The sequence below is a fragment of the Perca fluviatilis genome, chromosome 21 (genome assembly GCF_010015445.1).
Source record: "Perca fluviatilis chromosome 21, GENO_Pfluv_1.0, whole genome shotgun sequence".
Lineage (NCBI taxonomy): Eukaryota > Metazoa > Chordata > Actinopteri > Perciformes > Percidae > Perca > Perca fluviatilis.
The window spans coordinates 15,458,224-15,480,789 of NC_053132.1; the positions used below are offsets into that span (position 1 = coordinate 15,458,224).

Consider the following 22,566-nt stretch of genomic DNA (forward strand, 5'->3'; position numbering starts at 1 on the left):
AGCTTACTGGGACACTTGATGGAACTGAGCCATCGTTAAGGTTATCAATTTCAGCTGTGCTTTTCCTACTATGACTAAGTCAAAATGTCTGCTGTTAAAAAGGTCCATAGAGTGGCACTATCTTGTTAGGGCAGTATTATTCCTTTAGAATCCCATCCGTTATTTATAGATGAGCCCTGCACTAGAACACATAAACCTGTAATATCATATTTAGGCTGGGTACCGAACTTTGATACTGTTAGGCACCGACAGAATTGCCTCAATAGTATCTAGTATTGAAAAATGCCATGTCATTCAATACCAAATTTCAATACCTAAGGCGTAGGTGTCATCAGTGTCAGTGAGCCAATGAGCATGCAGCATGCTTGTACGAAGATCTAATAATGCTTGTGATTGGCTGTCTAACGTTACAAGTCGTAGAGGCATGCAGGAAAAACTATGTTTACGCACAGAGACGGGGCTCACTTAAAATGGATTTTATAAAATTGGTATCGAAAAAAAAAGTTCAGGAACAGATATTGAAGTAATGGTACCAATATCGGTATTGAAAATGTTTGAAAGATACCCAGTCCTAATCATATTAGAATTAATAATATAAAGGGGTTTGTACAGATGTCCAGAACTGAATTTAAGAATGAATGCAGTGATTATAGAGATGACTATTAAGTAAAGTTGTAGAACAAGGATAATAAAATCAACTGTGGATGAGAAGTGGATTCAGAAATGCCTTAACAGGTAAGGACACTTGATGAAAATGTTTCAAGAGGGAATTACATAAATAAAGGTTTTGTAAAAAAACAATAGCCTTAAAGGTAAATTAAGGGAAAAAAAAGGCAGTTACATTGAGTTTCTAATTAAGGAGGGGATGACACCAAGAGAAAATGTATTTGAACTATGAAGTCTTAATTACACAATGTTTACTTCCACTCTGATAAATAGCTTTGGCTGTTCAATAAGCTGTATTCCCTGACATTTTTTAATCAGCTTAACACTTATTCCAAAAACAGCATGTCACCATAATGACCTACAATTGACAGAGCTGTTTATTTCCAGCGCTGTACTGTAAATAGCTTGTGTCCTTGTGTCAGTTTTTCTTTCTTAATATATTCGATTACCTGGCTCAAATTGTCTCGTGTAGAGGACTACAGCCCTATGGCAAATTGACTGCATTACATAATTGGGATATAACAATGTACTAACTGCAAATTCAAATATGACCCTACTGGAAACAGAGTTGGCATCTACTATACCATTTATTTGAGATAATTCAGTCATGTATTTTGATCCTTGACACCACCTTCCCAAAGGAACAAGATGCAAGAGAGCTGGGACTCTCAATAATGACTTCAAAATAAAACGCTCCATTGGCAGGGAGCACGACTTTGTGTAGACAATAGAACAGGATACTTTGTGGGACATTTTTTTCCTTGTTGTATATTACACCACTGAAAAATTGCATTAATCAAAGGAAAGAGAACAAAATAAAAAGAAATAGAAATAAATTCATTGAGCAGCTGTACCCCCAGACCTATTAAGATAAGTCTCATATCTAAAAGGAAAATATATTTTTAACCTTTCCACAGAGGTAAAGAACAAAACTACAATATAGTATATTTAATATTCATATTATTATATCAAAAACCCCTTTACATACAGTTGCCACCTTTTCATCAAGTAGCTTTAAAGTCATACGAATAGTCATATTCAACACTGTATCAGTGTGCAACACACTGTCTATAGATGATCAGCTTTCAAACTCTTTATAGAAGCTGTATATTGAGTTAAATGTTTAAGGTGTTTTTTAGAGGCATTAACAGCCATCACATGGGAATAGTCTAGGCTTATTTAGCCATTTTTACTTAGAACATTTGAGGATCACCACTTGAATCTAAAATAATCATTTGAGTTTGGACAGTGTTTGGCTGCACAGCATGAGTTTGCATTGACTGGCGCACCAGTGGGTCAGTGAGGTTTACAGGTTTAAATATATTGAATTATTTCGCTCCTGCCTTTTCAAAGGAAGTGTTGAGGCCTGATGCTGGCTCACATGAAAATAACAGTGGCTCACAGAACATAATCTGGCTGAAAATGTCACATTGAAATAGTGTACCACTCTTCTACCTTGATAGTATAATTCCAATCGTAAATTTTGTCAAATTGGTCATCAGGCCCGCCGATAGGGGGGGACAAACGGGTCTGTTGTCCCGGGCCCACAGTAGGGGGGGGGGCCCAGAACTGGGCCCTCATTAAATTATGGAAGAATTAAAAATCTTTTTTTTAAATAGGCCTATTTGTGGAAAAAAATATGTAGCATAATATTTGAATTACATAAAAGCGTTTTATTTGTTTTCTTCCTAATTGTCCTGGAAATGGTGGTCAAGAACCCCCCCACCCCCAACATAAAAATGGTTTGGCCTCTGATCAAAATTTGATATTGTCACTTGATTTGAAGTTCAGTACGCTCAAAATGTCCGGTCAGCACAAGTCCGGAGCTCGGAAAAGGAAAGAAAAGAGAAGAAGGAAATAGAGGCCTTAGAGATTTTCTAAACAAATATTTAAAAAAAAGTGGTGACGGTGAAGCTGGAACTGTCAACGTAGAGCAAGGTAAGAACCAGCGCAGCCAACGTTTACGAGTCATGTAACGTAACGTAACAGGCCAGCTCTAATGTTAACGTCCATTAGCTTGTATAAAAGCCTGACACAACACGTTAACTTTGACAGAAACAGTTGAGTTTGGTAGCTCCATCAGTAAGGATGAGACAGAGAGAGATCCAGCTGCAGTCAGGTGACAGAGAGTGATGGGGGGCGCTGCCTCCGGGACAGATACTACCCGTAAAGAGAGAGTGATGCGGGGGGGCTCGCTGCCCTGTCGGAGAGTCTGAGCAGGATGGATCAGAGACTGATTACACACTTAATTTCAGTGAGAGATGTGAGGAGAGGAAGAGCAAGGGAAAAGGAGAGATCTGGCCGCGAGGGGGGGGCCCATCTAAGATCTCGTCCCGGGCCCAGGCAAGACTGTCAGCTGGCCTGTTGGTCATTACTAACACTTCTTAAAGGTGCTGTAGGTAGGATTGTGAAGATCCAGGACTTATGAACATCGACAACTTCTCAGTCCCTCCCCCCCTTTCTGCTAAAGCCCAAACAGTCTCCTAAGCCCCTCCCCCCACAAGGGAGAATGAATGCGTGTGCATGAGCAGGGAGACACCCCCCCTGGCCCTGATTGGTGCGTCTGAACAGGGTGGATTTTTGCAAATCGCACTACAGACTGTAGTTGGTGCCAGAGGAGCCGGATTGTTTTTTTTTCTAATTACCTTTTTCATGTAGTTCTACTGGAACATAGGGTCAGTTTTAGCAAATATGACAGAAAGTTAGTTTTATAAGTCTTACCTACTGCATCTTTAATTAACGGGTTGGTAAAAAGCCCAATTATTCCCATTTTCAGTTTTGCCCCCACATGACGTGAGTAATGTTTGGTTTTACTCAACCTAAATTTCAGGGTAAGAAGCCGCAAGGATTTAGTTTGTGCTCCTACTTGGCGAGAGTGCGCAGTTTCAGCAGGGAGAGAAGGGAGAGATTAACTCCACTCAAACTGAATAATCGACTGAAAAAGCCAAAGAACCTTGGGTCTAAACAATAGCCCACAAAATCTGTTTATATTCACAACAATAAATAAATAAATAGAGTAAAAGCCGGAAAAAATGCAAGCTGCCAGAGAGAGTGAAAGCCAGTGTTTTATTGAAACAATTCACATGGCATTATTGATGAAAACCGATTGAAGGACTGGGACTCAGTCGTGGTTTCTACTGTAGCTGCTAGTTGGGGCCTATTTTTCCATCCTAAAACTCTGTCTATCAATAGACGCAATTCCTTCTTCTAAAACTTATTTAATATTGACGATCAACTTCATAGCCATGGTTAAATATAACTCTTCCTACTTGTACAGTACACACACAAAGAGAAATCCACATAAACCAAACAGACTTGCACATCAAATGCACAGTAAATTAACTGAGTGGTTGGCAGGCAGAAGCCTAATGTTTCTGCTGTTAATAAAACCATTGATTGTAATGGTCTCTCTGAATAGTAGAAGTGGCACTACTACTACTATTTATAATATTACTAATACTGCTATTAATCTGTTGACATACATTTTGCATCACATTTGGTCAAGTACTGTACATGTAATGAGTTATTTGGGAGTAAAGCTGTATGACTTGGTGTTGACTTGGGGCTTCAGAGCCAAGCTTGTGATTAAAGCAACACTAGAGAACTTTTCCCGCTTCGGTCCCCCTACAGGCTGGAAGCGGAATTGTCCCATTATGTCTCACTCGAACTACAGATCCGCTACCCGATCTGGCAAACTTGCATAGTACAGTTATAGCCGGTAGAGACCCGCAAAGCGGAAATAAATAATAAAGTTACAAATCTAGTTTGTCTTAACAGGAGTTCAATGGAGGATTTGACTCTGCATTTAGTGGATAGAGTGGAGTGGTACGGCTCACGGCTGGAGGTATGGGGGCGCAATCAGCCACTACCAATGGAGGAGGAGAAGTCTTCTTAGCTAGCTTGCCAACGTTAGCCACTAGTAGGGAGTGGACAATCAGGAATCACCTTTAGGGTTGGAGGTATGTAAACACTGGGAATTATGTATCAGAAGTCTCTTTCCCGAAATTCAGCCATGGTGCAGAATTACAGCCACTAGAGCCAGTCCCACAATGAGCTTTCCTTAGGATATGCCTTTTCTGTGTCTGTAGCTATTGAGGAGGAGAGAGGGGGGGGGGCAAGGTGGAGGGTAGGGGTGTGGCCTTGACCTTTGCTCGTCTGAAAGCCATGATGTCTCTCTCTCATGTTTGGGCCAAATTCTCTGTGTGGGCCAAGCAGAGAAAGGGGAGGTAACCTTGCTCCTTATGACCTCATAAGGAGAAGATTCCAGATCGGCCCATCTGAGCTTTCATTTTCTCAAAGGCAGAGCAGGATACCCAGGGCTCGGTTTACACCTACTGCCATTTCTAGCCACTGGGGAACCATAGGCAGGCTGGGGGAACTCATTTAATGTTAAAAAACCTCAAAGTAACATTTTCATGCCATGGGACCTTTAACACAGGTGTCCTGTGGGTGTGCAGGATTTGGAGTTGTTTAAAGGCACATTTGACAGAGCTGGGCCAAGAAACAAAAGCAAAAAAAGTCATATGAGTAATATTTATTGAGTAATTGAAGGAACTTCCCCAACACTGCTTGCGACTTGCAAATAAATGACTTTGTACCACTTCTATAATTTACTATATGCCTCTTGTGCAAAATGACTTCTTTATCTAGCTCTCTATCTAGCTATTTATCTAACATCTTATCCTGTCTGATCTGTTCTCTCCTAACCCTACTGTTTGATGAAAGTATAAATGAGACCCCGAAGGGTGCATCTTTCTAGGCCATGCAAAAGCAATTCTATACATGTATCTCAAGGGTTCTTCAACAGTTCCAGCCCCCTAACATAGAGATGTAATACTGACAAGCTGAGATCCAAAGTCATTATAGAAATGCTCATGCCACTCATGTCTTGGGACACACGGCTCATTTTGGGTCCTGACCCGTAGTTTTAACAAATCAGGTAGCAGAGATGGATATTGATTTGTTATGCCAGTTATGTTTTCAGCTGAGATAAACAGGGGGTCTGGGGAAATTTGGGGACAATCTGTGAGCCAATCACTGGAACCACCTCAATCTGCAGTGGTTCACATTTTGTATTGATTTGGCAACTACATAGCTGGGACCAGCTGGGGAGACAATTCGATGACTGACAAACATTGTTGGAGAGAGAAATTCATTGAAGTTGTGACAACTAAATCGTTATATTTTATCATTTTATTACAGATATAGGTAAGTAATGGTGAAAATTAAAAAAGAACGAATTTTTATTTTAAACTTTACTATCTATTTTGTGAAAGTAGATCGATTTATTAATCACAGTAGATTGATTTAGTTTGGGGTAAATCTGAGGAAAGCACACAAGTCAACTGTTGAAAAAAGTAAATTTGTGTTGTTTTATGAAAGCTGACTTTGAGTGTTGACTTTTGAGTGTCTGAGATGCTGAGAGGTTTCAGAGTACTAATTATTAGTTTTCAATAGAGATGTCCCAGGGCTAATCTAAAGGATGGGTATCGGGGCCAATCAAAATCAAAATTTGATCCTTTCTTTAGTGGACTTTACTGTGTTTTGACCACCTCAGCCTACTAGTGTTGCAGCACTGCTCCCCTTTACAGGTTACTGCCAGGCTCTACACTGCGAGCACTACTTAGCTGCATATGGAAGTGAAAACTGTGTGAATGTGAAAAGAATATGTGGGTGCACTAGCAAGTGACTTTGAGTTCAGACACTAAGGTTGGCAAAGTGCAAGGATTCTTGAAAAAAAAAAAAACTGACTGGGACATCCCTACTTCCCTACTAGAAATATTGACAACTGACAATGATTGATAAGTCAGCTGTTGGGCACCATTTTGCCACCATCTGTAAAAAAGAAATCTGGTGGGGAGGAGTTAGACAAAAGTAAGCTTACCAGACCTCTGTAGCCAGCTCCTCATCTCTGCGTGAAGCTAGCGACTCAAGGTTACATTAGCCGTTACTAACATAACATACCTGCAACCAGTCAAGTTGCATTGTGGGTAATGTAGGGGCCAGGTTTTGACAAGGACAAAGAACTGCAGCATTATTTATTTTTTCAAACTGTCCATTGTGAATCTGAAACTGATAGCAGTGCAAGGCGAAGGCTGCCTTTACAGTATTCAGTGTGCTTTTGTCAGCACTAGATCTTTCAGATCAGCTTGGCATTGCAAGTCTTTAAATTTACATTCAGGCATGAACACTTTTATCTGGAGAGAAGCAAGAGGTTTAGTGTGGAGTTAAAAAATGCATACAGGGGGTAAATGCTGATGGACACTGACATATGCAAAATGTTCAAACTGCTTTCCTTTAGACTAACATGTAACCAGGTGCTAGGTTGATTAAATTTGATTACATTTTTCATCAGGAGACTGATGAACAGTCTCCAGCTCAAATTAAACATCTGACTATTAAGTGACTTCCTGGATATTCTCAATTGACCTGCTGAGCCTATATGAACCTATTGAACTAACTGCCTTTCACATGGGCCTACCTAACGAGCAATCAGCGGCAAAAAACAAAAAATCTTTATTTTCTTTTGTTCTGTGCATCTTATTTAAAAAGCAGGGACTTGGAGTGTTTGTCCTGTCTGCAAGGAAACCACATACTTAATTTATCCTTTTGTTGAGACATTCCAGAGTGCAAAACACAAAGAGCTACACCCAAGTGTGCTGTGAGTATCAACAAACCACAGGCTGTTGCTCACGCTGGCGCAGGAGCTCAGTTTGTCTGGCTTTTGTTTTCACTGATGACAATTTCTCATAGTTTTCCTTATGGTGTTTCCGTTAGATGATATGCAAGAAGATAAGAAAATGAAAAGGAGGGACAATGTGCATCAAATAGCGTTAGCTCCTTTTTTTCTGCAACCTGCAAAAGCACATGACCCTGTTCTCTGATGTTTCTTGAATCACGTTGAGGCATGGTGCCGTGAAAACTCTCCTCCACTGCAGCTGCTACATCAATCTATAGAGTAGTGTAGATTGACCATTTTCCAGTGGGTGAACTGTTCGATGGCTTGATTTGCTTCTCTTCGGAGGTACTGCACGGTAATTGCTAAAACTAAAATTTCACAATTTAACAGTTTTCCGCCAGAGTTTAGCTACCTAATCAATACACACAGAGTAATATTGGGAGCAGCTGCATTTTCCATGAAATAACCCAAGGTGGGGAATAGCCAGAGTCTATGTGTTTGCTGAAAGTTATGGCTCCTTATTGATGTAATCCATGAAGGAGAGATGAGGGGCAGGAGATGGGAAACAGGAGGCAGGGAAGAACAAAAAATGTCATCTTATCAAGTCGGTCCTTATCCTTAAGAATGCGACAGGGCCAGAGTGTATTACATTTTGTTTCTTTTACAGGCTGTGGCATTTATTCTAGATGCCATGTGTGCCTGCATTCGCTGAAATCATCCCTTTTCTGAAATGCAGTGTATCATTTTCTTTCAGTTTCTCAAGAAGAGGGTAACTAGTAGTGAGTCACCCTTTCATTACCTCTCGATCTGTGTTACTCTTCTCCCTTTCCTTCTCACACTTATACTATCAATTTCCCTCTTTTGGACTCCTTGCAGTTTTCCAATATATACTAATATATTTCTAAAAATGAAAGTCTCACCTGAAAAGGGTGAACCGAGGTAGGAAAATGGCAGAGAAAGTTGGAGAGTGTCTGACAATGAGTGCGAAATATCTGGCAATTTGGTGACCTTTGGAGCCTCAGCTCCAAACAGAGGGAAAGACGGATGAAGCAGACAGAGAGAAGCCCTTACCTTCTCTGAGGTACAGGCCCGTTGTCCATGGCTTCTACAGTCAAAGCGTAGATCCGCCCAACAGTGAGCTCAACACCTGGTGCCACTGTAACGACCCCAGTGCTGTGAAAACAGTTCATCAATTAATTACATTAGTATTAGATTATTAAAAACACTAGCTTCATATTTAGCATACAGGCATGAGCAGAGGTGGAATGTAACTAAGTACATTTACTCAAGTACTTTACTTAAGTAAAAATGTGAGGTTTCTCTTTGTATTCCACTACATTTCAGAGAGAAATAATGTAATTTTCTACTCCACTACATTAATCTGACAGTTTTAGTTACTAGTTACTTTACAAATTAAGATGTAGTTTATAAAATATGATTATTTATTATAAATTAAACTACACAATTAAACACTTAGTTGATTGACAGAACTGTTTGGATCGTTTCCAGTTTCTAAAATGTGAGGATTTTTCTGCATTGAGTATACTTTTAATTCTTTAAGTGCATTTTCCTGATGATACTTACAGACTTTTACTTAAGTCACATTTTCAATGCAGGACTTTTACTCGTAACAGAGTATTTTTTACAGTGTGGTATTAGTACTTTTACTAAAGTAAAGGATCTGCATACTTCTTCCACCACTGGACATGAGAGTGGTATCAATCTTCTCATCTAACTCTGCAAAAAAAATCTAATTTCTCAAAATGTAAAACTATTCCTTTCACATTCAAATAAAAATCAAAATAATATCACAATGCAGGTGATATATTTACCTGTTGCCAATAAGAAAATGTCCCTGGTGGCCAGCTAAGATCCGATAGGTGACTTGACCGTTGGGACCTGCATCAGAGTCGACTGCTGCCAGCTGGGAAGAGATACACAAACAAACGTTCACCATCCATATAAAACATTTAATAAAGTATGTTGCAAATACTACACACGTACCACACGTCAGAACCGTAATTAATACATAGTGTGTGTTTGACAGTGCGCACCTGTAACACAGTTTCTCCAGGCATCATGTCAGTAAACAGGTTGACATTATAAGATGCATTAGCAAAAGTCGGAGTGTTGTCGTTTGCATCCAACACAGTTATCGTCACTGTAACCGGAATGCTTTGCTGGACGCCGTCTGATGCCAAAAGCTGGAGAGACACAGAAAGAGAGAACAAAAGAACAATGTACACTGTATTTTTCTTGACTAGAGAAAAGAAATAAAATGTTCCTTCTTTGAGAAAATGTTACACTCAAGCTGCAAAAAGCTACCTTTTGAGAATCATGAGGTGGGTGGACTGTGTACTCAATATGTCCTTGACATCTTGATAGTGTCTGTTTCCTTGTTTCTTTTGAGCTAGATGTGTTCTGTGTTTTTTCAATCTACATCCCTGTTTTGGGTTTATTTATATGTGTTTGGGGGTGCAACTGAAAACTCTTGAAACTTGTGAACAAATCTGTCCCGGCTGTCTCTCCCCAATATTTCAATTCACCTTAACAATTTCCTCTCAATGACTGCTGTTCCCCACTGCCTTTAAGAAATATAAAGTCTGCTTAGAATACGTATGAGACACAAAAAGAGCCATGAACAAACATTCGGTGTCCAATTAATCATAATGCCAATGTACTATACATTGTTATTAAAACAGTGCCCGTTGTCACTGTAAATCAGGGGCGGGGCATGGGTGGCCTTCCCCGGTGCCCCCCCACCCCCAATCCATTGGGCTAGAGTGCTGTCAATCTGGCAATTGTGATTTCCTTTGGATCAGAGTAATGCCACTTGGCTGCCTGTTCTGCCAATCTTCCCAGCCCTTGTCACATAACCAATTTATTTTTCCATGATGACTATCCAAAATTCTGATACCATGGATCCAGCACAGGAATTATTTTGTGGCAGACTGAGCCTAGGGAAAATGTGTGTTGTATACGGATATACAATTTGTTTAAAATGAAAACAATGCTGTTCTAGCCTATCAAATATTTCCTATATTTCTAAGCAAATTTTCTATGCTGTATTCAGACAAAATAAGCAGGTCTTTCGCCGTGATGGTCTCCTCTGTCTGTCATTCAGCACACAAACATTTTAATGCGCTTGTATGCTAAGAACAAATGAAATGAATCCAATTGAAATGTCCATGATGATATCAAAGTGCATATCAACAGAAGCGACAGAAGCTTCTTCGCTGATACCAATCTTCTCCGCAATCTCATCTGCCAAGAAGCTGATTGACTCCTTTAAATGAATATCATCCTCCATGTCTCATAGCTCGCTCACTCTCCTCCTCAAGTTTAATTTCTCCTGCAAGGCTTTCATGATGATTACTGTACACCTCTGCTTTTCAATCAATACACCAGGCCTTCTGCTTATCCTATCTTTAACTTCCAAATCGCTGCAAGCACACACAAGAACGCATTAACTCATACATTATGCTGCACTCCCACCACACACGTACACACACACTGCCAGCATTACCAGACTGAATCGTACAGATAACAGACTGCTGTACAGTACATCAAATGGCAAGGCACATTCAGAGAGTTGTGGGAGTAAAAGTAGCAATACCACAGTGTAGAAATATTCAGTTATATGTACAGTACAAAATAATGTACCACTGTTAATGATGCAGCTGGTAAAAGTAGGGCTATTTTTAATTACTTTATATACTGCCAGGTAGCTTTTGAATTCCCAGCCCCCCACCCTGGATTCTGATGTGTAGTGAAGTACAGAAGAAGTATAAAGTAGCGGGAACTGGAAATACTCAAGTATCTCAAAACTGTACAGTTACTTAAAGTAAATGTCTTTCCATTACTTCAGATACTCTGTGTTAGATTACACTGAAATAAGAATAAGAGAGGGAGAATGGCAGATTGAGAGGGAGAGGAACAGCAGAAGAAAGGAGGGATAGAAGTGCAAAGTGGACCAGCAGAACACAACCATAATGAAGACGAGGGGCGGACAGAAACAGGGAAACTGACGGAAAGAGGTAAACACAGAGGGGCAGCAATCACTGTAACAAGCCTTGTTTTCTACATCTATTTCTGCACTGACCAGTTATTGCTAGTCATGCTAAACAAATTTGTAGGAGCAGCGTTACAATATGAAACAAAGCCATATTTAAACAGTGGTAGAGGTAAATGTCTATGAAAGATTGTAATGCACTAATCTTCCCGTCTTTGCCTCTTTTCTTCTATATCTTTCATTATTTGTGCTTCTGGTTTCCCCTCCCCATGAACCTTGTTCATTCTCTCAGTAACCTCCTGCTCTCTTAATACTAATCTCTCGTTCACCTGCGCAGCCATCCCTTGCATTTTCTCTCCCCTTCGCTTTTTCTCGCTTCTCCCTTCCTTACTGGTAAAATTAGGGTTCAAATATTCCTGACTTCATTGAGCTACAGGTGCATATACCTACACATTCATCTTCTCTTTCCTAGCCATCTACCCCCCTCTCCTGTTTTCTTCTTTTCCTCTGGGCTTGTTTTTCATTTCTCACTCCTCTTCTCTTATTTTGTCTCCCGTTTGCACCCCTTCACTAGATAAGATTCTTTTTTCAGGAAGGCCACTATGGTTTTATCAAGGGTGTCTGATTTGAGGTTGGAGTTACTCAAATGCATTCAGACATTTCTCTCTCTCTCTCTCTCTCTCTCTCTTACATATTGTATATAATGCACACAAATGCAAAGGCTCTATAGTACCGTGAATGTATAGGAGTCTTGTGTCTCCCTATCCAGTGGCTGCACCAGGGTGAGATATCTTCTGATTCCAGTAGCAGACACAGAGAAAACATTAGAATAGCTGTCCAATGAGAACTGGAGCTGAGGGTCCCTGGTCTGTTGGAGAGAAAGAAAGATGTTTAGGGGAGAAGACATTTCAGTCAGTTTTCTTTTATAACCTAGGGAGATACTGTTTGATGTCCGCCATATTGCTAGCAGAGCACACATAAAGCTGGTACACATTTACATGTGAGAGCTACACAGCACACCCACAGCAATGGAATGATGGCAGAGCACCTTAATTACTTAAATTAAACGAATACACTGATATATTAAGAGACTGGATACTTGATGCACATACAGTGAATAATCAAAAGAGCAGATAACAAAAGTGAGAAGGCAATAACTATATCTGTCTCTCTCCTACAAATTAATATATTTTACAAATTGAAGGAAAACTGGAATAAATGAGAGGAGAAACATAACACAGCTCAGAGCAAAGAAGTGCTTCGACAGGAAAATGTGAATGAAAAACATCTCCAAGGTTTTCTTGACATAGCAATTCTCCTACGAGGTGTGTGTGTGTGTGTGTGTGTGTTATACTCAGTGATGGAGAGGCAATCCTCATCCAAGTCCTCCTCTGACATTATCCACACAGTCACCTCCTCTGAATGTGTGTGTGTGTGTGTGTGTGTGTGTGTGTGTGTGTGGGTGTGAGCTTTCATTCCAGATAAGGCTGGCTCAGCAGGGAAGGGGGGCTGATAATATTGTCGATGTAGCCAGTGTGGATATTGAGTCATAAATAAACACACACACACACACACACACACACACACACACACACACACACACAGTCGTATGCACACACATAAATAAAAGTGATGGACGGCACATAAAAGCAATTAGGACTAATCATCATTGTTGGTACTTAATGCTGGAGGAAAGACCAGGGTTAGCAATATTTAAAATAACTCAACATATATCATACACACACACACACACACACACACACACACACACACACACACACACACACACACACACACACACACACAGACAAACACACAGTAACACACATATTATTCCCTGCTGTGGGGGTCTTTTAGAAAGCAATGAACCAAAGCTTGTTTTTGTCAAAACGCCTATGCTACATCTTAAACAAACTAAGCTCTTGGGAATGCATCGGCGATAACAATGCAGCAGCACTGTAAATTCTTACATTATCACTGAGAGGCAATTTAAGAGGGACATGGTTTTACTATCCAGATTCACATGGAAGTTAGATAGGGCACTTCACCCACTGCAAGCAAGGCACAAAATAGAGAGATTCAGTAGAAGAAAAAGAAGGGCTGGAATAGACTCCTCAATTGCTCGATCCTTCATTTCTGTACAGTACTTCCTGTGTAAACACTGTCACCATGCTGCTGGTTTTGTTTACATGGTGATTTAACTGTGTTTAGAGAAAATAATTGGCTTGTTTCCTTCTGTTTACACACTTGAGTCCTGCAGTTTAAATTACGACGGGTTAGCAAAGTTCCAAAGTGCCAGAATATAAGGATACATCAGCACAGTATACAAGTAACAAATGATTGTCAGGTAAACCCCTCCCCCAAACAGCAATTGTACACTTATTCTGTGGCTTAGCAGTCGTAACAAGGTATGGCAGGTCTGTCTCCACGTGGTGAGCATGGTGCTGTAGTAAGAGTACTAGTAAGAGATACTCCACACCTAAACAGTTTGGAGGGTTGTGTCTTTTTAATCATTTATTCATTTATTTCACTTTCCAAAATCCAAAAACGAAATAGGCAAAAGCAGAGAAATGGATAAAAGAGTATGTTTGTCTGCTCTACCTTCAGCTGCAAATGTGAGCACGCTCCGCTAACAGCTACAGTTGGTATTTCAGCTGGCAAACTCGACAAGCCGCCGGCTAGAAATGAGAAGCCTGTTTTCGACTACATCATTCCAAATTTTCTAGGATTAAATCTGTCAGCATTATCACTGTTAACTGCATATATACAGTAACTGGTGGTTGAGCAAATGGTCAATTTCCACATGGCAAATCTTTACATGGCATGTGTCAAATGGCAAACTAAAGCAAATTATTAATACGTTGTCATTAACATAGGGCAATAGGCATTAGAATTTAGAGCAAAATCAATTAGGGAACTATTTTCTGTTGTCAAAGACTGTCCTAGTTAACATCAACCAGTTGAAGCTTCAGAGAACTCAAATGCAGAAGGGGGCAAAGGTAGAATGAACGACCCCAGCTGATACCTACAGGCCTCCCATTGGCTGTCCGCTACAAAAGAAGTAAATGTTGTCATACAAGTAATGCCACAGAGGTATGGGGCTACAGCATAATACATGCATACAAATGAATACAAATCTGTACAAGGTTTTCATAAACACTAACATTTAATGTATGTATATGCACAAAGGCTTTTTGATACATGTATCTCAGTATATTAAAGCCATAAATTAATATTTTCCAAATTCTGTTCTGCATTGTTCTCCGTAATTACAATCACATTTTTCTGAGTATGAAGTGAGATCATTTGTACATGTCAGAACCTCACCTCCTCCACATCGTTGTCCAGAGCTACGATGGTCAGCGGTGCAGACAGGCTGGCAGTGGTCGCTATGGTTGTTCCCACTGGTGAGGCCTCGCTGACGTAACCATGGTAACTGGTCTCCAGGAAGTAGGGTGCCTGGTTGTTTTTATCCAGAACTTCAATTTGGAGGTTAGCAAAAGCTGGCAAGGGGTGACCGTTGTCCTGCTCTGCCTAAAAGGGAAAGAGAAAACAATTGTTCACCCTCACTCGAGTAATAATTACAGCCGCAATTTCCTACAGGTCGGCTGTGAACTGGCTGGTCCTTATATTTTAAAGTGGATCGGAGTTTTATTCCGCATGAAGAGCTGCTTGTCCTTCTACTTTATATATATATATATATATATATATATATATATATATATATATATATATATATATATATATATATATATATATATATATACACACAGTACAGGCCAAAAGTTTGGACGCACCTTCTCAATCAATGTGTTTCTTTATTTTCATGACTATTTACATTGTAGATTCTCACTGAAGGCATCACAACTATGAATGAACACATATGGAATTATGTACTATGTAACAAAAAAGTGTGAAATAACTGAAAACATGTCTTATATTTTAGATTCTTCAAAGTAGCCACCCTTTGCTTTTTTGATAACTCTGCAAACCCTTGGTGTTCTCTCAATGAGCTTCATGGGTTAGTCACCTGAAATGGTTTTCACTTCACAGGTGTGCTTTGTCAGGATTAATTAGTGGAATTTTGTCCCTTATTAATAAAAATATTATATATATATATATATATATAAATATATAATTAGTTCAGTGTGAAATTTGACTTTAAAAAGATTTAAGCCATCAGGAGAGCAAAACCTGATAAAAGCTCATCAAATCCTACAAAAGTACTACAGGTAGGTACAGGTACATATTCTCGTTTGAGACACTTTTTAAACCTATATTTGTTTACATTTTAGCAAATTGGCACCATTAAATGTATGCCGAGTTCCCTTTTAGCAGTTATTGTTTGCAATGTACCCATGGGTGTACAGGCAACAACACTGGATTAACTGTCTTTTTTTCTCTGATTTGCAAGCTGATTTATGGACGTTTACTTGCAATAATGATATCTGTAGTAAGTGTAACTCACACTGAATTATATCAATGTGTGTTTCATGTCTATGTATTAAGATTGGACTGAGTTATGAATCAAATTCACTTTACACAGTATCCTCAACTGTCCCACGCCCCCTTTGGGGAGGCTTCATGGCTTTCTCTTTCCGTTGAGTCCATATCTATTACAGACCATATCCTGTGATTTCCCGATGGTGAAATACCGTCCTGAACGATGAGTTAAATTATGGGGGAGCACAGTGGATATTTTATTCTCCACCTCCCCCTGTAAAGGTAATCCCGTCCCTATGGGGCTGAAGGAAGAATTCAGCTATTTAAAGTTTATTGACATCCAACCCTTGACTATACTTCTTCTCTTTTGTTTGCATTTTATTTCTGTTTGCCATTATCACATCTCATTCTTGTTGCCGTTTTGCTCCCTCATAACTCTTCCTTCACCCCTCATTCATTAGATCATGTGTGTTCAAACAGCTTTACCATCCCAGGAGTACACCTACTGTAATACAGTGCCATCTTATAATACACAATATCTGTACACTCATTTACCAAAATCTATACACACCTTTAACTACAGCAAAAACATCCAAAAGAGGAAACATTGCATGTTCAATTTCAGTGGAGCAGAACCTGATGTATGCATGTTGGTTTAATTCTATTACCAGCCTAATTTAGACAAAAAACACCTTCACACAGCATGGGATAGTCCTAATGCTTCACAATTACTGGCACTTAATATGTTTAGGGGAGACTACTTTTAATGGACAGAAACCAGGAAGCACCACATAAATAAATTGAGGACAAACAATTAGTCTTTATCTAAGATTACAGATTTACTGATCAACAGCTTGATGGATGATTGAGGGTTAAATACAGTAAAAAAAAAAAAACACTGCACATTGAAAGGGGAGGGTGCTGTTTCCATAAGAAACATGCTGGGAGAAAAATCAAGTTAAAGCTCCCCTGCTTGCAGTTCCAGTGTTCCTCACCTTGATAACCAGATCAAATCTGCGGTAGAGTTCTCTATCGATGGGCTTTAGTAGCAGGAGCTCCGCTGTGGTTCTGTTCAAGCTGAAATATTCTGCATAGGACTCTGGTTTGCCTGAGAGAGAAACAGTAAGAACTGAGCAAAAACAAAATACACAAAAAAATAGGGTGGTGCGTGTGTCAGTATGAGACAGGGAGAGACATCAGTTATTGGTTTAAGAATCAATGCACGTTTGCCTGGTGGGTGTCTAGGGGAAGTATAAAAGGTACATGGAAAGGGGAGAGGGGTAGGGCAAGACAGCGAGATGGCTAATGCTCCCAGTTTTCTCATCTCTGCTCTCCACAGGTGGGGATGCATACACACACACATATATATATATATATATATATATATATATATGTGGTGCTTTAGAATACTGTGTTGCTTAGTTGGGAAATCAGGTCCTGGTGAGAGGAGCAGCAACACAGGCACATGTGCACATATTTGTGGTTTACGGATGTTTGTGCGAGTGCCTATCTTCTTCTTAAGGTATGTCCTTGTGTCCACAAATCAAGCAACTTTGCAACAGTCAGCTCTTTGAAAAACCTTTGTTGGCCACAGCAATTACCAACCACTGTTCATATATTGTCTTATGAAGGCCATGAGATCTAAAAACCAAACTGCTATTAATATTTTCTTTTCGTTTTTAAAAAGTAGATCATGTAGGAACTGCAGACTTGCAACAGATTCTTCTGCCCTTTGTGAAACTGTCTCTCACAATCCTTACTCAGACAGAGATTAGTTTCACAGGAGGAGTCTGGAAAATGTAATCAAGTCGGTGTCAAGTCAGTACATTTTTACCAACTATGCAGATCCTCCCCTACTTATGAAACATTAATAGGCTGACAGTTGTATTGCTGTAATTTTGGAAACAATTGTTTTGCATACAGTATTCCTCTGCTGAGTTAATCCTGCATCTAAACATGTAAGTGCCCTCCTCAATAACCATAAGAATCCTTTCCTTCAATTAACAATTAGGCCTGGTCTTAAGGAGCCCTGAGAACACAGATCTGAATTGACAAGATTCTGTGAAGCCCTACTGTATGTGAACAGATGTGTTGATGTCACTCTGAATTACAATGCTATCTTTATTGCAGTAGGTAAATGGTCTTAAATAATGTGTTCTTGTTGTGTGTCCATTCAGGACAACTGTTGGGATTCTGCATTTGTTTTTTACATTCAAATTCTAACATTTTACTCAGGGAGATTGTGTATGTTTCTGTGCCAGCTAGTACGCTATATGGATAAAATAATCTATTATGGTATATTTGCAATTTTATATAGCAATTCAGTAAATGTTTTGGTAAAATCAACTGAGAAACTGTTTCAAAAACAGACATGAATATCTGTTTTTCGGCGAAGAAAACAAATGAAATACTTACAAATTAAGGTACATAATCACATTTTTGCACATATTATACAAATATCCAATATTGCAACAATGACTACTGTATAATGGTCTAAATATGTAGATGGCATACAAATGTATACTGTCTCACTGTATATATTGCCTTATTGCTCAACACTAGTGCCAACAAATCTAAACCCAACAAGATGTAAATCTACCGATGAGGATGGAGTATAGAATCCCTGGCCTGTCAGAGGGAGGTTGTAGATTTCGGTCTTGGTCCACAGCTTGAATGGGTGGAGTCACATTGACAGGATTCACCTTATTCTGAAAACAGAACCAAGGAGGGAATTCAAGTTGAATATCACAACCATTACTTAACAAATTGGCAAAACAAAGAGTTTAGTATGAAATACAGCAAAAACAGTAATTGAGAACTTGCGCCACAGTGGCGTAACAATGTTTCTTGCACTTTGTGTAGTTTTATTTTGAGAGTGAAAAAAGAAAGACAATGTGAAACAAAGAATGATTCAAACAAACAAACTAACTTGAACATTTTCAACCTTTCACCAACAGTGCCAGCTTTAATTAAAAACAGCTCTTGCTTAGAAACAACAGGCAATAAAATGGAAAAGGATATTAAAAATATATATTTCTTGGCAGTCGGTCCCACTCAGTTGTTCTAAGGTATGAGGAAAAGCTTTACCTAAGTTATTCATTTATGTAACAACAAGCTCTGAGCAAAGCAAGAGAAAGTTAAATAGGAGGAACAGGATAATCAATTGTTGGCAAAAACACACATGAGCATGCATGCATGTGCACACTAAAGAAGTAGACAAAATATCACATTCAATGAATTTGATCTGTTTATACTGTGCATATGTATTGTCCTGCTCTGTGTACACACACACACACACACACACACACACACACACACACACACACACACACACACACACACACACACACACACACACACACACACACACACACACAGAGTATGAGTCTGCAGGTTTGGATCTCTATCTGTATGCAAGTGTGGCCAGGCTATAATGTTGACTTATAATAGTGTAATATGCTGAGGTGTAGGTAATACGAAGGGCCCCATTAAATGTCTATAGGATAAAATCTACAATCACTAAAGCTATGAAATGTCACGCCAAAAACACCCAAAAGACTGCATATGTTCCCAAATGTGCTCGAATGCACCAGAACACACGTAGAGTATATACACACATACTGTATGCACTGTACAGGGAAGTGTGTTCATACACTTGCTATGATACAATACTTTACCACCACACCTGACGTGCAGCACTTAAAATCTACTAGCCCTCACAGTGCTATATCTCCTTGCCTGTCACTAAGAGAGTAGAGGAGAGGGACGCAGGCAGAGAAGAAGTTATGGCGAGTAATGACGTGGAGTAAAAGAGGGTGTAAATATATGGAAGGGAGATGAATCTGCCACGAGTTGAGGGTAAACAGGGAGCTGAGAGAGATGTAAATGCAGCAATGACGAAAAGGGGAGCCAGAGAAAGACAGCCAGGTCTCTGAGAACACTGAGGTACTGATACTACAATTTGTGTTATTGACAATGACAATCATCTTACACACCACTTCACAAAGGATACTTCTACAATGTAGAAGTACAAAAGCGTCAGAAGTGACAGTAAGCAGTGAAAGAAAGATCATGTGTTAAATGTGAGCTGTAAGGAGTTCAACTCTTCAAAATGAGAGCATATGATTTCTAACATTAGACAGTCCTACGAAGTGTCACCCACCCTAAAATTAAGAGCACTGATATTGTGCAGGATACTATCAATATCATTGGCAATATCTGTGTTTTTAGACCAACACTGACAGCCTTTTCAAGATGACTCAGCAGCAGTTATTCTAAAAGTCCCAACAAAAAAAAAATCCTTTATGATGTGAAATGTTTAAGTACTGGTATGCAACAAGCTCAGCTTCAATACATTTACTTTAATCATGTCTGGGAAAAGGCAAATTCGACCCTTGAGTGTCCACATTACCCACACCAGAGTTTGACCTCCCTCCTTCAATTCCTCACTTTAAAATGCTAAAGAAATAACATTGTCTCATTTACACTTGTACCTATTAAAGGGCCCAACCTTCAGCCCCCTTCACACAGCCTGTTCAAGGCGGTAATATGAAGGGGAATCCCTATGCAAAAGGGGCTTTTGTTTAACCAATACGTATTGCGCATGCTGACTCGCTAGTGTGGCTTACTTCAATTAGGGCTGCAAATAACGAATATTTTCATTATTGATTATACTGTAAAATGTCCAGAAATCATTAACAAAAACACCCTCACAGTTTCTCAAAGCCCAACTTTTTATATTCAAATGGCTTGTTTTGTCCAACCAACTGTTAAAAACAAAAGCTAAATTCTACCAAATTCACAAGCATAGACAACAAAACATTTGATAAGCTGCAACCAGCGATTGTGTTTCGGAATCATAGCTTTAACCCCTGGAGACTGAGGATATTTTCACACACACACTAAGTGAAGTCTTAGGTATGTAACAAGCAAAAACACTTTCATCTGATCCATTGTTTTATACAATTATTTTGCAATCTAGAAACTACATCCCCTATTGTTTTGGGATCAAGAGTTGGCAGTGGGAGGGGTAAAGTGATTGTTTAGTCGATTATGAAAATTGATGCCAATTAGTTTTCTATTGGCTGACTAATTGATTTATCAACTACCCCTTTCAACTCTAAAAATTATTTTTATTGAACACTGCCTCGCGTGGGTATGTGAACTATGTGAGATAAGTTATCCACAATTACCAACCGTAGGTTTAGTAAAACCAGATAACTCAAGGAGAGCCTGATAAAACTGAACTCACTTCACGATACACGTCCAAAATAGGGGCTCCCCCAGCAAACACCAAACTGGGCCGGTCGTGTTCAAAGATTCTTTACTACCTGGGCTTTAAACTCTTACTGTCAGAAACATGCAGGTAGGCAGAATGAGTCAAGCAAACACTGCAGAAACAGCATGCAGAAATTCAGCAACAGGTATTAAACAGACATGAATGACTCAGCGACTACAACAACTAAGCAGCAGCACCTGGCAAATGTGTGTGGGGGAAACTGCCTGTTATATGTACTGGGGAACTAATGAGCAAATGAGCAGCAGCTGTGCAGGCAGGTGGCTGATCCCAGGAGCAGTGAGGAAATCAATAAGAGGAGGGGAAAATCCCTGAGGGCGTCTCGTGGTCAGGTGAGGCTTTGTGTCAACCACTGAGCTATACAGGGGAGCTCGGCAAGGCTTTGTGGTGCAACGGCGACACAGCACTCCCCCACACATAAAAAAAACAAATTTACACAATGCAGTGCGCCGCAGTGCTGCAAAGTTATAGTCCATGTTTGAAAGCAGCTACAAAATAAAGTTATAGCATATAGTTCCGTAGTCTTTGATGGTTTGTTTATCTCAATGTAACTCGTAGCCAATCAATTGCCAGTCTGACTTAATGACAAACTAAATGATTGGTCAGGTCTTGGGGGAGTTGTTTATCTTAGTGTTCAATAATCTATTTTTCCCTTACAGCTTTCAATTTGAGTTGCAGAGGCAGCGACATTTTTAAAGTGCATGTGTGAACATGGCCTGACAGCCAACTCCTCTGCATTAATGACCAGCATCTTGGTGTGTATGTGTGTGATGGGGAGAGAGACACAGAGAGAGAATAGTTATGTTGGCTCAAAGGCTCTGAGGTTGTCATATTGTATCAGTCTGATTAGGACTCAAATATTACAGTGCCTTGAGTCTCCTCACTTCACCTCGCCATCTTTATTAAACCAAAGTAACAGCAGCTCTTTGCTGTCCTTTCCACTTGTTTTGTATTTTCACCTCTCTCATTGCAATTTCCATCCATCCATCCATCCATCTATCATCCATCCATCCATTCATCCATCCATCCATCCATCCATCCATCCATCCATCCATCCATCCGTCCGTCCTCTAGTCCTGCTATGTCCCCTGGCTTCCTCTTTTCCCTTCATCAACAGTTTGAGGGGAGCAAACCTGAATCCTGAGCGTAAACTACATTTATTGCATTGGGGTTCATTCAAGCAGACTGTATCAGAGTACTCACGTCGGATGGCTTGAAAGTCTAGTCTTAATCAATCAAATAGGGCCCCTGAGAGACAGCTGCTTTGAAAAGATAGAGGTGAATTCAGGCAGACCTAATGGGAGAGATCATGCTGTTGGCATAAACATGCCATAATTCAAATGACCTGAGTTTAGTTTAAGTTTATGATTGTTTTCTGTGGAGCATCTCACAGTTAATGTATCGCCTTGGTTTATCTATATGTGGTTTTCCTTTTCATCTGTTGAGCTATTGTGGATATTGCTGCTTATG

General features: G+C 39.7%; 1 protein-coding gene across 1 annotated transcript in view; it reads right to left on the reverse strand.

Annotated features, from left to right (window-relative positions):
- The window catches only part of LOC120551617 (protocadherin-15-like), a 196,036-nt gene that overhangs the window by 97,253 nt on the left and 76,217 nt on the right, over positions 1 to 22,566 (reverse strand). The window contains exons 10-16 of the mRNA XM_039789112.1: positions 18,400 to 18,508; positions 16,796 to 16,908; positions 14,685 to 14,891; positions 12,091 to 12,225; positions 9,400 to 9,549; positions 9,178 to 9,269; positions 8,417 to 8,518 (exon numbers count right to left, since the gene is read on the reverse strand). Coding sequence (XP_039645046.1) covers positions 8,417 to 8,518; positions 9,178 to 9,269; positions 9,400 to 9,549; positions 12,091 to 12,225; positions 14,685 to 14,891; positions 16,796 to 16,908; positions 18,400 to 18,508 — 908 coding nt within the window. The remainder of the gene's footprint in view (positions 1 to 8,416; positions 8,519 to 9,177; positions 9,270 to 9,399; positions 9,550 to 12,090; positions 12,226 to 14,684; positions 14,892 to 16,795; positions 16,909 to 18,399; positions 18,509 to 22,566) is intronic.